The sequence below is a fragment of the Erpetoichthys calabaricus genome, chromosome 13 (assembly GCF_900747795.2).
Source record: "Erpetoichthys calabaricus chromosome 13, fErpCal1.3, whole genome shotgun sequence".
Lineage (NCBI taxonomy): Eukaryota > Metazoa > Chordata > Cladistia > Polypteriformes > Polypteridae > Erpetoichthys > Erpetoichthys calabaricus.
In genome coordinates, this window is record NC_041406.2 from 92,891,902 (window position 1) to 92,906,006 (window position 14,105).

The 14,105-nt window shown below is 41.8% G+C and overlaps 1 protein-coding gene across 1 annotated transcript in view; it reads left to right on the plus strand.

The window, feature by feature from the left end:
- Nucleotides 1-14,105, plus strand: part of cep72 (centrosomal protein 72) — a 40,719-nt gene that overhangs the window by 19,031 nt on the left and 7,583 nt on the right. Inside the window, exons 10-13 of the mRNA XM_028817704.2 lie at nt 3,371-3,588; nt 7,194-7,293; nt 11,234-11,424; nt 12,276-12,399. Coding sequence (XP_028673537.2) covers nt 3,371-3,588; nt 7,194-7,293; nt 11,234-11,424; nt 12,276-12,399 — 633 coding nt within the window. The remainder of the gene's footprint in view (nt 1-3,370; nt 3,589-7,193; nt 7,294-11,233; nt 11,425-12,275; nt 12,400-14,105) is intronic.

The window sequence follows — 14,105 nt, forward strand, 5'->3', positions numbered from 1 at the left end:
CATCCATAATGGCTAACACAGTACAACACCCTAATTCTATAACAATGTAAATAGACTGCTGCTGTAAAGTATACTGCTGAAAAAAAATTAACGGAACCCTTTTTAATCCAAATATAGCATCAAGTCAGTTAAACTTCTGGGCTATTGATCTGTTCAGTTGAGTAGCAGAGGGGCTTGTTAATCAGTTTCAGCTGCTTTGGTGTTTATGAAATGAACAACCGGAGCACTAGAGGGGTAACAATGAGACGACCCCCAAAACAGGAATGAATGGTTTAACAGGTGGAGGCCACTGACATTTTTCCCTCCTCATCTGTATTTTCACTCATTTTGCATTTGGCTATGGTCAGTGTCACTACTGGTAGCATGAGGCGATACCTGGACCCTACAGAGCTCACACAGGTAATCCGACTTCTCCAGGATGGCACATCAATACGTGCCATTGCCAGAAGGTTTACTGTGTCTCCCAGCACAGTCCCAAGGGCATAGAGGAGATTCCAGGAGATAGGCAGTTACTCTAGGAGAGCTGGACAGGGCCATAGAAGGTTCTTAACCCATCAGCAGGACCCGGTATCTGCTCCTTTGATAGATAGATAGATAGATAGATAGATAGATAGATAGATAGATAGATAGATAGATAGATAGATAGATAGATAGATAGATAGATAGATAGATAGATAGATAGATAGATAGATAGATAGATAGATAGATAGATAGATACTTTATTAATCCCAATGGGCAAGGAGGAACAGGATGAGCACTGTAAGAGCCTACAAAATGACCTTCAGCAGGCAGGTCACTGGTGTGAATGTCTCTGACCAAACAATCAGAAACAGACTTCATGAGGGTGGCCTGTGGGCCCACCATCCTCTAGTGGGTCCTGTGCTCACTGCCTGGCACCATGGAGCTCGATTGGTATTTGCCATGGAATACCAGAATTTGCAGGTCCACCACTGGCGCCCTGTGCTTTTCACAGATGAGAGCACATGTGACAGAAGTGAAAGGGTCTGAGGAAGCCGTGGAGAACGTTATGCTGCCTGTAACATCGTTCAGCATGACCGGTTTGGTGGCGGGTCAGTGATGGTCTGGTGAGGCATATCTATGGAGGGACACACAGACCTCTACAGGCTAGACAACGACACCTTGACTGCCATTAGGTATCAGGATGAAATCCTTGGACCCATTGTCAGACCCTGTGCTGGTGCAGTGGCTCCTGGGTTCCTCCTGGCGCACGACAATGCCAGGCCTCATGTGGCAAGAGTATGCAGGCAGTTCCTGGAGGATGAAGGAATTGATGCCATTGACTGGCCCCCACGCTCACTCGCCTGACCTCAATCCAGTAGAACACCTCTGGGTGGGACATTATGTTTCGGTCCATCTGATGCTGCCATGTTGCACCTCAGACTGTCCAGGAGCTCAGTGATGCCCTGGTCCAGATCTGGGAGGAGATCCCCCAGGACACCATCCGTCATCTCATTAGGACATTGTCAGGCATGAATACAAGCACGTTGGCATACAAACTACTGAGTACGATTTGGAGTTGCTGCAATGAACATATATATATATATATATATATATATATATATATATATATATATATATATATATATATACAGTGCATCCGGAAAGTATTCACAGCGTATCACTTTTTCCACATTTTGTTATGTTACAGCCTTATTCCAAAATGGATTAAATTCATTTTTTTACTCAAAATTCTACACACAACACCCCATAATGACAACGTGAAAAAGTTTACTTGAGGTTTTTGCAAATTTATTAAAAATAAAAAAACTGAGAAAGCACATGTACATAAGTATTCACAGCCTTTGCTCAATACTTTGTCGATGCACCTTTTGCAGCAATTACAGCCTCAAGTCTTGTTGAATATGATGCCACAAGCTTGGCACACCTATCCTTGGCCAGTTTCGCCCATTCCTCTTTGCAGCACCTCTCAAGCTCCATCAGGTTGGATGGGAAGCTTCGGTGCACAGCCATTTTAAGATCTCTCCAGAGATGTTCAATCGGATTCAAGTCTGGGCTCTGGCTGGGCCACTCAAAGACATTCACAGAGTTGTCCTGAAGCCACTCCTTTGATATCTTGGCTGTGTGCTTAGGGTCGTTGTCCTGCTGAAAGATGAACCGTCGCCCCAGTCTGAGGTCAAAAGCACTCTGGAACAGGTTTTCATCCAGGATGTCTCTGTACATTGCTGCAGTCATCTTTCCCTTTATCCTGACTAGTCTCCCAGTCCCTGCCGCTGAAAAACAACCCCACAGCATGATGCTGCCACCACCATGCTTCACTGTAGGGATGGTGCCAGGATTCCTCCAAACGTGACACCTGGCATTCACGCCAAAGAGTTCAATCTTTGTCTCATCAGACCAGAGAATTTTCTTTCTCATGGTCTGAGAGTCCTTCAGGTGCCTTTTGGCAAACTCCAGGCAGGCTGCCATGTGCCCTAAGGAGTGGCTTCCGTCTGGCCACTCTACTATACAGGCCTGATTGGTGGATTGCTGCAGAGATGGTTGTCCTTCTGGAAGGTTCTCCTGTCTCCACAGAGGACCTCTGGAGCTCTGACAGAGTGACCATTGGGTTCTTGGTCACCTCCCTGACTAAGGCCCTTCTCCCCCGATTGCTCAGTTTAGATGGCCGGCCAGCTCTAGGAAGAGTCCTGGTGGTTTCGAACTTCTTCCACTTATGGATGATGGAGGCCACTGTGCTCATTGGGACCTTCAAAGCAGCAGAAATTTTTCTGTAACCTTCCCCAGATTTGTGCCTCGAGACAATCCTGTCTCGGAGGTCTACAGACAGTTCCTTTGACTTCATGCTTGGTTTGTGCTCTGACATGAACTGTCAACTGTGGGACCTCATATAGACAGGTGTGTGCCTTTCCAAATCAGGTCCAACCAACTGAATTTACCACAGGTGGACTCCAATTAAACTGCAGAAACATCTCAAGGATGATCAGGGGAAACAGGATGCACCTGAGCTCAATTTTCGAGCTTCATGGCAAAGGCTGTGAATACTTATGTACATGTGCTTTCTCAATTTTATTATTTTTAATAAATTTGCAAAAATCTCAAGTAAACTTTTTTCATGTTGTCATTATGGGGTGTTGTGTGTAGAATTCTGAGGAAAAAAATGAATTTAATCCATTTTGGAATAAGGCTGTAACATAACAAAATGTGGAAAAAGTGATGAAGCGCTGTGAATACTTTCCGGATGCACTGTATGTATATATATATATATATATATATATATATATATATATATATATATATATATATATATATATATAATAAAATATACAAAATTATATATAATATAAATTTTGGGTGTGCTGAATTTCAAGCACTTCTCTTCTTATTATTTTAGGTTTGTCTGTGTCTGATCCTGTAAATGTAGAAAGGCCACTTCCACACCCTTCAAAATTAGCAGCTTCACTAGCTAATGAATCTCCTGCTTTTGTGATGAACCAGAATGGGCCCTCTGGGGGAAGGGAGCAGCAACAGACCATACCTGTCCATAATGAGCTTCCAAAAAATGAAACAAGAGCTGCTTATTCATATGCCAGTCAGCTCCCAAGGGATAAGGTACGTAGAAGCCATGTGAATGTGTGTAATAGTATATGTCTAAGTAGAACATTTATAGTGCCAATGAGTAGATTTAATAAAGATTTCAAGGATCTTTAATTGTATGGTAGTCTGTGATGAATTTAATAAAGCTCCCTATGTATATTTAAATTCTATATTGGGTCTTAAGATGAGATCCATGTTGATGGAGCCTGTTAAATTCTGATTTTCATTATATTGAGTTGAGATTAGTAAAGTGCACTCTTTAGCCATACCTAAACCCAGACTAAACATAATAAATTATTAATAGAAGCAAGGCAATTATTGTACACAGATGAAAACAAAATATAAAGAAGTGAAAACAAAAATAAAGTCACGACTACACCACTGCCCTTAACTAAAATGTTCAGCCCTTGAGTATCAGACAGGGTGCCTAACACACATCAAGCAGAATACAAAATTCACCTTCCTCACCTCTTTTCAATGGCCTTGCTGCCTCCTGACAGTTGAACAGTTGTTCTTCTTCCAAGAACTCTTTAAGTTCAATGGCATACCAGAAGAAAAGGGAATGTTACACAACCAGATTGAGACCTCTACCAGAAACTATTTTTCAGGGTCTATTATGTTGTACCAGTAACGGTGCACTGCACAATAATAAGCAGTGAATACGCTTGACTTGAGCATTCCTAGGTTTCATCCTCTTTCTCTGTACGTTTAGCATTTATTTGCTCAGAGGTTGATGCGCTTGCTGCTTCCTGAGCAGTTCTTCTTGTCTCCACCCTAGCGGTCCACTTCTTCTCTTCTTTCGTTGGCATCTTTTCACGTTAAAACTGATTAAGTCAGTGTTTGTGTTGCCCTAATTTTTCACGTAAGCTGGCACTTAAGTCTTCAATATGCCTCAAGAATGATTTAAGATATGAAGAGGAGGAGAAGTGACGGCGAAGGTGGTAGGGATGAGAAAGGAGCCCGTACCCATGTGCCATACGCTGCCAAGACTTGATTCTACAATAAATTAAAAAAGGGGAATAACCTTGGAGGTCAATCATTGCATCGAAAGCAGATAGTAGACGTCACGTAGTATATGTGTACCAAATTTCAGGTCAATAGGTCACACGGTTTGCGAGCTACAGGTGATTTAAAATCCTGGACAGACAAACGGACAGCCACAGTAGCGTGTTATATATAGAGATAAAAGCCTTCAGGCCATATGCTTAGAGCTCCTCAGGCCTCAGGTACCCCTATGCTACCAGGTTTTCTCTGTTAGTTAAGGGTCAAGTAACTGCCAGGACATCTTTTCATTATACTGAGGAGCAGGGTACCATCTCTTATATGTATTTGTTTTCTGGTTCGTCCTGCTTCCACTTCAAAACCGGTCCCGCTCACACGCAGCCGACACTGCATTTCTCTATTCCTATTAGTCGTCTTCCATGTCACGCACTATACTGGCCTGCTGAGCGTAATACATCCAACAAGTACTCGAGGTGCTGCCACAACGGTAAAGTAGCTTTACCACCCTTGCGGGAGCCACCTGTGTCTTTACAACAGCTTCTTACACAGCAAACATCAGAAGCTAAAAATGATCGTGAACACATTCAAGAATACAACCCTTCACTAGCGTTTGCTTCCATGGGTGCACAGATAACTCAACCTTCTGGCCACGGACCATACTGTTTTAAAATACACGGGCAAACTTATCACCAAATCTCTCCACTATACGCTAACACTTCTATCTCTCCAGGATATGGACAGTTGTATATTTTTGACACAGTGCAAGCTGCTAAAGTACACTTACAAAATAAAGCAAATTCTGCATGCAGCGAAAATGTACTTCTCCAGCTAGATTCCTTGCTCAGAACCATCAACCCCTTCGCTAAATCATACAGACACATACATGAAATCGCTCAGTCCAATCCAACAGCATCTGTACGAATGGTTTTCAAGGAAAACCTCTAGGCAGGATTTACGACGATACAATGCCTCGACATGTCACACCAATGTTGCAGCAATTTTCATCGGAGAAGATGGCGAAACGCCTGCCGAAAGGGACATTTGCATCTATCCCATAGGCAACTCCTGTAAACAGATTTCCACACTCAATATGAATTGCGATCCTATGGTTAACCCACTTTTATTCCCTTATGGAGACATTGGCTGGGACAAAGATTTACAACATGTTCCCGATAAAAGAACCGCCAAGCAAATAAGGCTTACTCAATACCAATTTTACGCTTACAGATTAGCAATGAGGAGTACATTTAGTATTTTGCACTCCAGCGGCAAACTATTCCAACAGTACGTCATAGATGCGTATGTTAAAACAGAGGGTGCACGTCTCAACTATCTCAGATTAGATCAACAAGATCTGCGCGTGGAACAATACAAAGGACTATCAGACGCACTGCAAGCAAACGCTGCAAAATGATCATATTACTGTCCACATTTCCAGGAAGTCTAAGATACATGCAACAAAACTATCCGGATGCCATGGCCATAGTACGTAAATTCGGAAAGCCTGATTTATTTATCACTTTCACATGTAATTCTCCTTGGCTGGAAATTCTATATGCACACTGCGTCTTTCAAGAAGTATTTATTTCTTCTTGACTTCTGAATTTCCTTTCTCGCCGTTTTCCATTCCTATTCTTACACCGCCGTATGCTATGGCGGGCGTCGGCTAGTTTATAACATAATAGGTCTTCCTGCCACTACCTAGTAAGTCTGAAACTACTGTTCACTGTCATTATTTTAACATTCTGAAGTGGTGATGATTTAGCCACACTAACACATCCAGGCAAGCAGTGCTTGTCAATGTAGAGTTAAATTGAACTTCTTCAAGTCCAACTCCCATCCTGAACCACATGACTGCTCCTGCAATGCTGGTGCCAACAAGGTCTCCTCCACATAGTTTCTTAATGAGTTTTGTATTCATTTAAGAGGAATTCATCCTCTTAATAACAATACCCACATATCAGTCACTTTAATTTAAGTCACTGGTTAGCAGCTGCAATTAAAATGTCATTGAAGAAATTCATGAATAAAGAGATATCACATAATGTAGGTCAAAATCAGATACATTTTATTATATATCTATCAAATTTATACCCATAGTTGATTATTTGAAAGCAATGTAATGGTGTGAAGAGAAAGTGGCAGGAATTCCAAATGGATTACTTAGCAGTTTTCCAGTTCTTCTTATGCAGCCACCGGGTGCTTAGATACAGTATTTAGTTTGTCCTCATTGTAAAGCCGAGGAATGCAGACACAATTTAATTCATCTTCCATATACAGTATGCTTTAAGCTGTCAGATACTCTCCTGCTGTTAGAGTAATGAAAATGGTATTGTTATTCTTTTCCGTTTTGTAGTGATGAGTCAGAAGTACAACAGACAGTCTAAACACAGATCAGTAAATGGCTGCCTACTTTTCTTCAAACATCTTTGTCATTAATAAATTAACTTTTCATTGTCATTTTGTGTCCTGTGTTATTTATAATTTATATTGCTCTTTTGGAGGGCACTTTCTTGTTCTTGTTGGAGGGCACTTTCTTGATCACAGTATTGAGTCGTGGTTTTCAGAATAACATCTTGATTGTTACTATTTAATTCTTATTTCTTATGATTTTGTAGAAATTCCGTATCAGTCCAGTTCACTTGGAGCCACTTTTGGATGTTGTGGATAAGTACTGGAATGGCAAGAAGTCACTACATTGCAATGAAAAATTTTTGAGTAAGTGTAATCTGTTTCAGTTTAAATTGCCTGGATTTTTCTTTGTTCCAGATTTTAATCAGTTTGCCTTACCCACAGAAAACAATACTGCGTTTTTTGAAGCATGCTGCAGGTTCGGGAAATTTATTGTAAAGCCAGGACTTGAAATGAAATGTAAATTCTGGCCAGTATCAAATAGCAGAGTCTACAGGCATTGTCATTGTGGCACAGTGGCTTGTGCCGCTGCCTCAAGGATCTAGCATGGGTTTAACTCTCAGGCTCAACCATTCCCACGCCTCCAAGGACATGCAGGTTATAACCGTATTTAATTAGTTTAAATGGGAGCAAGAAATTCAGAAGTAAATTAATAGAAAGTCTCAGTGCAGATCGCCCACATATATGAGCGAGAAGTGCATTACAAAAAGCAGCGTCACTTGGAGAGTGCAAACATCAGTTTTAGGGTCAGCACTCTCTCTTTGTTATATTTGTAGGAAGTCTCTATTGCTGGGATCTGATTTGGATTTATTTGGGACATGCATTTTTGTAAATTAAACATAGTGGGATATTTTATTTGATTACTTTTGTTTGGTTATGTCATTAACCTACAGAGAACATATACAGTTTTATTTAGTGGTTATGTAAAAGTACATAAACATTAATGTACATAGATTGGCTTTGTAAATGTAAAATATCCTATAACGTGTGTTTAATATATATATAATATATATATTGTGAGAAGCAGCCCGGACACAGACAGACGGACATCGTAAGTTCTCCCAACACACGTTTATTTACACTATTTACAGTTATTGCAGTCGCACAAACCCAATGCCTCCAGCACCAATCCCCCAAAGTCCAGGCCTCTCCTTCCAGTGCCTGCTTCCTTCAGGCTGCCTCCACTCTTCTCCACCAAGATTTCATCCACTCCTCGCCCGACTCCAGTCACTGTCTGAAGGGAGGCGGCCCCTTTTATGCACCCCCGGATGGGCTCCAGGTGCTCCCCGACACTCCTCCGCCGACACTCCCCTGTGTGGCGGAAGTGCCAGCTGCGCACCAGGAAGGACTCGGGGATGAGAAGAAAGGGGACACCCGATCACTTCCGGGTGTGGCGGAAGTGCTGAGGTCCAGGGCTCTCTAGGCACTGGGGTGGCCCCTGGCGGGGACCATGGGGCCCTACAGGGTTGGACTTCCAAACCCTGCACCCGTGGCCCCCAACACAACCAGGGCAGTCGCCCCCTCGTGGTCTGGAGGAGGCGCAAGCCCTCCTCCGGTCCTCTCGGGCGTCCCGGCTGGGTACCATCCCCAGCAGTCTGTCACAATATATAAAATACAAATAGTCATAAAAAACAGATGCAAGAGTCGTATAAAGGTTTGGGGCAGCCACCCGTATAATATTTCTTGGCTGCAAAAGGATAAATTGTTCACACTGATGTGCTCAGTACGGAGTCCAAAACAGAACAGATGAGTTAGGGTAAATATGACGGCTTTAAAGCTAGCAAGGGAAGTGAGGTCATTGAGGGCGGAAGCGGAAGGGTCCTCTTCCATAGGCACGGACCTAGACGTGACGTCCTCAAAAGGGCCGGGGAATGCTCTTTGTTCATAGGTTCCACGGCGGAAGTGACGTCATCAGACGGGCCAGCACCGGAAGTGACGTCATCAGGGCCAGGTGGAATCTCCCGTGAACGGTCTGCAGGAAAGTGGGGGGAAAAAAGGTCAGCGCACACTGCCACCCCCTGGTCTGGTGTGGAATTACTCTCATTTAGACCCTTTAGCTGCCTCCCATGCGCACATGTTGACTGTGTGTGTGTGTGTATATATATACTGTATATATATATATATATATATATATATATATACAGTAATCCCTCCTCCATCGTGGGGGTTGCGTTCCAGACCCCCCCGCGAAAGGTGAAAATCCGCGAAGTAGAAACCATATGTTTATATGGTTATTTTTATATTGTCATGCTTGGGTCACAGATTTGCACAGAAACACAGGAGGTTGTAGAGAGACAGGAACGTTATTCAAACACTGCAAACAAACATTTGTCTCTTTTTCAAAAGTTTAAACTGTGCTCCATGACAAGACAGAGATGACAGTTCCGTCTCACAATTAAAAGAATGCAAACATAACTTCCTCTTCAAAGGAGTGCGCGTCAGGAGCACAGACTGTCAGAAAGAGAGAGGAAAGCAAACAAATCAATAGGGCTGTTTGCCTTTTAAGTATGCGAAGCACCGCGGCACAAAGCTGTTGAAGGCGGCAGCTCACACCCCCTTCGTCAGGAGCAGAGAGAGAGACAGAGAAAAACAAACAAGCAAAAATCAATACGTGCCCTTCGAGCTTTTAAGTATGCGAAGCACCGCGCAGCATGTCGCTTCACTAAGCAGCTGCACAGAAGGTAGCAACGTGAAGATAATCTTTCAGCATTTTTAGATGAGCGTCCCTTTCGTCTAGGTGTGCGAACAGCCCCCCTGCTCAATCCCCCTACGTCAGGATTAGAGAAAGTCAGCGCAAGAGAGAGAGAAAAGTAAGTTGGGTAGCTTCTCAGCCATCTGCCAATAGCGTCCATTGTATGAAATCAACTGGGCAAACCAACTGAGGAAGCATGTACCAGAAATTAAAAGACACATTGTCCTCAGAAAACCGCAAACCAGCAAAAAATCCGCGATATATATTTAAATATGCTTACATATAAAATCCACAATAGAGTGAAGCTGCGAAAGGCGAAGCGCGATATAGCGAGGGATTACTGTATATATATATATATATATATACACAGTATATATGTAATATATTTACAGTAATCCTTCGCTATATCGCGCTTCGACTTTCGCAGCTTCATTCTATCGCGGATTTTATATGTAAGCATATCTAAATATATAACGCAGGTTTCTGCGGACAATGGGTCTTTTTACTTCTGGTACATGCTTCCTAAGTTGCTTTGCCCAGTTGATTTCATACAAGGGATGCTATTGGCGGATGGCTGAGAAGCTACCCAATCAGAGCATGTATTACGTATTAAATAAAACTCCTCAAATATATTGTGAGCAGGGGAGCTGTTCGCATTCCTAGAGGATACGGACGCTCCTCTAAAAAATGCTGAAAGACTACCTTCACATTGTTCCCTTCCTTGCTGGGCTTACTTGCGGCTGCTTTGTCAAGCGATATGCTTCCCGCACGGTGCTTCACATACTTAAAAGCCCAAACAGCACCTATTGATTTTTGATTGTTTGCTTTTCTCTTTCTCTCTTTCTGACATTCTCTGTTCCTGACGTGCACTCCTTTGAAGAGGAAGATATGTTTGCATTCCTTTAATTGTGAGACGGAACTGTCATCTCTGTCTTGTCATGGAGCACAGTTTAAACTTTTGAAAAAGAGACAAATGTTTGTTTGCAGTTTTTGAATAAAGTTCCTGTCTCTACAACCTTCTGTGTTTCTGTGCAAATCTGTGACCCAATCGTGACAATATAAAAATAACCATATAAACATATGGTTTTTACTTCTCAGATTTTCACCTTTCGTGGGGAGTCCTGGAACGCAACCCCTGTGATCGAGGAGGGATCACTGTATATATGTATGTATGCGTGTGTGTGTGTGTGTGTATGTATACATATATATTCATATGTTTCAAACCATTTCCTAACCTGTACATTTAGTTCAGGGTTGCAGGGTGCCACAATCCATCCTGGCATTACAAAGCAGGAACCAACCCTGGACAGGGCACAAGGTGCCACCCCAGCCACTCATTTTCATAACCACATTTACTCATTCAGGACAAGTTTACTAGGTAGCTTCATTTTTGGAGTGCAGTAAAGCATGCAAGCTGCACACAATGAGTGCTGTCGTTGGGACTCTGGAACTGTGAAACAGCAGCACTAACTAGTACCTACTGGGTCACTGTGCTTCACCATTTTATCAAAACTTTTAATTTAGCTTTGCATTTTTTTTTTTCTTTTCTTACAGGTAAAGCCGTTAGTGTCCTTTCAACAATCTACATGGTAGAAGAAACGGACAACCGAAAATATCGTGATGAAATCCTCAAGCTAAAAGAAGAAAATAAAGTACTACAAATTCAGAAAGAAAACCAGGAGAATATATATAAATCAGACACAGAGGGCCTGTCTGTTCAGCTAAATCAAGCACGGCAACAAATAGTATGTCACTGTGTGTCTCTTCTGTATATCTTTGTTACATTTTAAATCTTTCTCTTCACTAATTTTACTAGCACCAACCTAATTTCAAGGATTTGTTTGTGGAGGTGTGTCAAAGATTTCTAGGCAATGAACACCTCTTTTGTGCAAAAGATCATTTCTTTGTTTGATATAGTGCCTTTCATGCTGACTTTTATCCCCTTCTAAACCTTAATGTAGTCATATAATATAAAAGTAAGCAAATGCTGTAGACATTTGTAAAAAGTGGTTAGGGAGAAGAAACCTATAAGCTTACTGTTCCCATTTCCGACATCTTGGGTTGTCCCGAGTGAATCGCTTGATCCTCTGGATGCGTTGGTATCCTGTACAAATATCCTCTATTTTCTTATGAATATTTTGCTTGTTACTGTCGCTGTAAACAGCGACAGAATGGTTCCCTGTCAAATAAACATTGTACTATTTATTATAAATAACTAGGAATTTTGTGTTTTTTGCTATTATATACAAACTGTACTAACATTTCTGACTGTAGACAGTAAATGCTTAGCTGAATTTTTAATTAATGCAAATATATGGTAATGTGGACAGCGATATAGTCATTTTGGATGTTCCATTTGTGATCAAAATATTTGCTAGTATTGCAGTCAAATTAAGGGAGAAACAAGGATGGCTCATCTTTACAGTGGCAATGTGTTTATTTTTATAAAGCATATCTGAAAGAAAATAGTCACACAGATGTGGACAGGTCTTGAAGACTAAATATTAAATATTATACTTCTCAGAGATGTTTTTTTTAGCGTTTTTAATACAGAACATTGATTAATAAAAGATGTGTCTTTTCAAACAATTTGTAGGCTTCTCTGGAGAGGCAGTTAAATGTCAAAGTAGAAGAGAATTACTCCTTACATAACAAACTGACTTCTATGGAACAAGAGATCTTAAATGCCAAAAATCCAACATCAGATTTAAGACTCGGTGGTAAGATGTGTATATTTTTGTTCCCTTACAAATTACACTAATCATGTGAATTTTAAATTAAAAATTATTGCAATCAATCATATTTATTATCTGTTTAGCAAAGAAGAAATAATACGGAATTGGTTATTTTTTGATTTTTGCTTTAGTTAAAAGTATAGTCTCTTTGAACTTTTTATGTCCAGTTAAACACGTTAAGATTTCATATTACAATGCAGTAAAATCTGGACTAATCCGAGGTGCTTGGGAATGAGTACATTTAAAGCTTAGAAATACTCTCAGACGACACTTTATTAGATAGATAGATAAATAGATAGATAGATACATAGATACATACATACATACATACATACATACATACATACATACATACATACATACATACATACTTTATTAATCCCAATGGGAAATTCACATTCTCCAGCAGCAGCATACTGATACAATAAATAATATTAAATTAAAGAATGATAATAATGCAGGTGAAAAACAGACAATAACTTTGTATAATGTTAAATGTTAACGTTTACACCCCCGTGTGGAATTAAAGAGTCGCATAGTTTGGGGGAGGAACGATCTCCTCAATCTGTCAGTGGAGCAGGACAGTGACAGCAGTCTGTCGCTGAAGCTGCTCTTCTGTCTTGAGATGATACTATTTAGTGGATGCAGTGGATTCTCCATAATTGATAGGAGCCTGCTGAGCGCCCTTCGCTCTGCCACAGATGTTAAACTGTCCAGCTCCATGCCAACAATAGAGCCTGCCTTCCTCACCAGTTTGTCCAGGCGTGAAGCGTCTTTCCTCTTAATGCTGCCTCCCCAGCACACCACCTAGTAGAAGAGGGCGCTCGCCACAGCTGTCTGATAGAACATCTGCAGCATCTTATTGCAGATGTTGAAGGACGCCAGCCTTCTATGGAAGTATAGCCGGCTCTGTCCTTTCTTGCACAGCGCATCAGTATTGGCAGTCCAGTCTAATTTATCATCCAGCTGCACTCCCAGATATTTATAGGTCTGCACCATCTGCACACAGTCACCTCTGATGATCATGGGGTCCATGAAGGGTCTGGGCCTCCTAAATCCACCACCAGCTCTTTGGTTTTGCTGGTGTTCAGGTGTAGGTGGTTTGAGTTGCACCATTTAACAAAGTCATTGATTAGGTCCCTATCCTCATCCTCCAGCCTATTCCTGATGCAGCCCACGACAGCAGTGTCATCAGCGAACTTTTGCACATGGCAGGACTCAGAGTTGTATTGGAAGTCTGATGTATATAGGCTGAACAGAACCGGAGAAAGTAAGTCCCTTGTGGCGCTCCTGTGTTGCTGACCACAATGTCAGACCTGCAGTTCCCAAGACGCAAATACTGAGGTCTGTCTGTAAGATAGTCCACGATCCATGCCACCAGGTATGAATCTAATCCCATCTCTGTCAGCTTGTCCCTAAGGAGCAGAGGTTGGATTGTGTTGTAGGCGCTAGAGAAGTCTAGAAACATAATTCTTACAGCACCACTGCCTCTGTCCAAGTGAGAAAGGGATAGGTGTAGCATATAGATGATGGCATCCTCCGCTCCCACCTTCTCCTGATATGCAAACTGCAGAGGGTCAAGGGCGTGTTGAACCTGTGGCCTAAGGTGGTGAAGCAGCAGCCTCTCCATGGTCTTCATCACATGTGACGTCAGAGCAACAGGCCAAAAGTCATTCAGCTCACTAGGATGT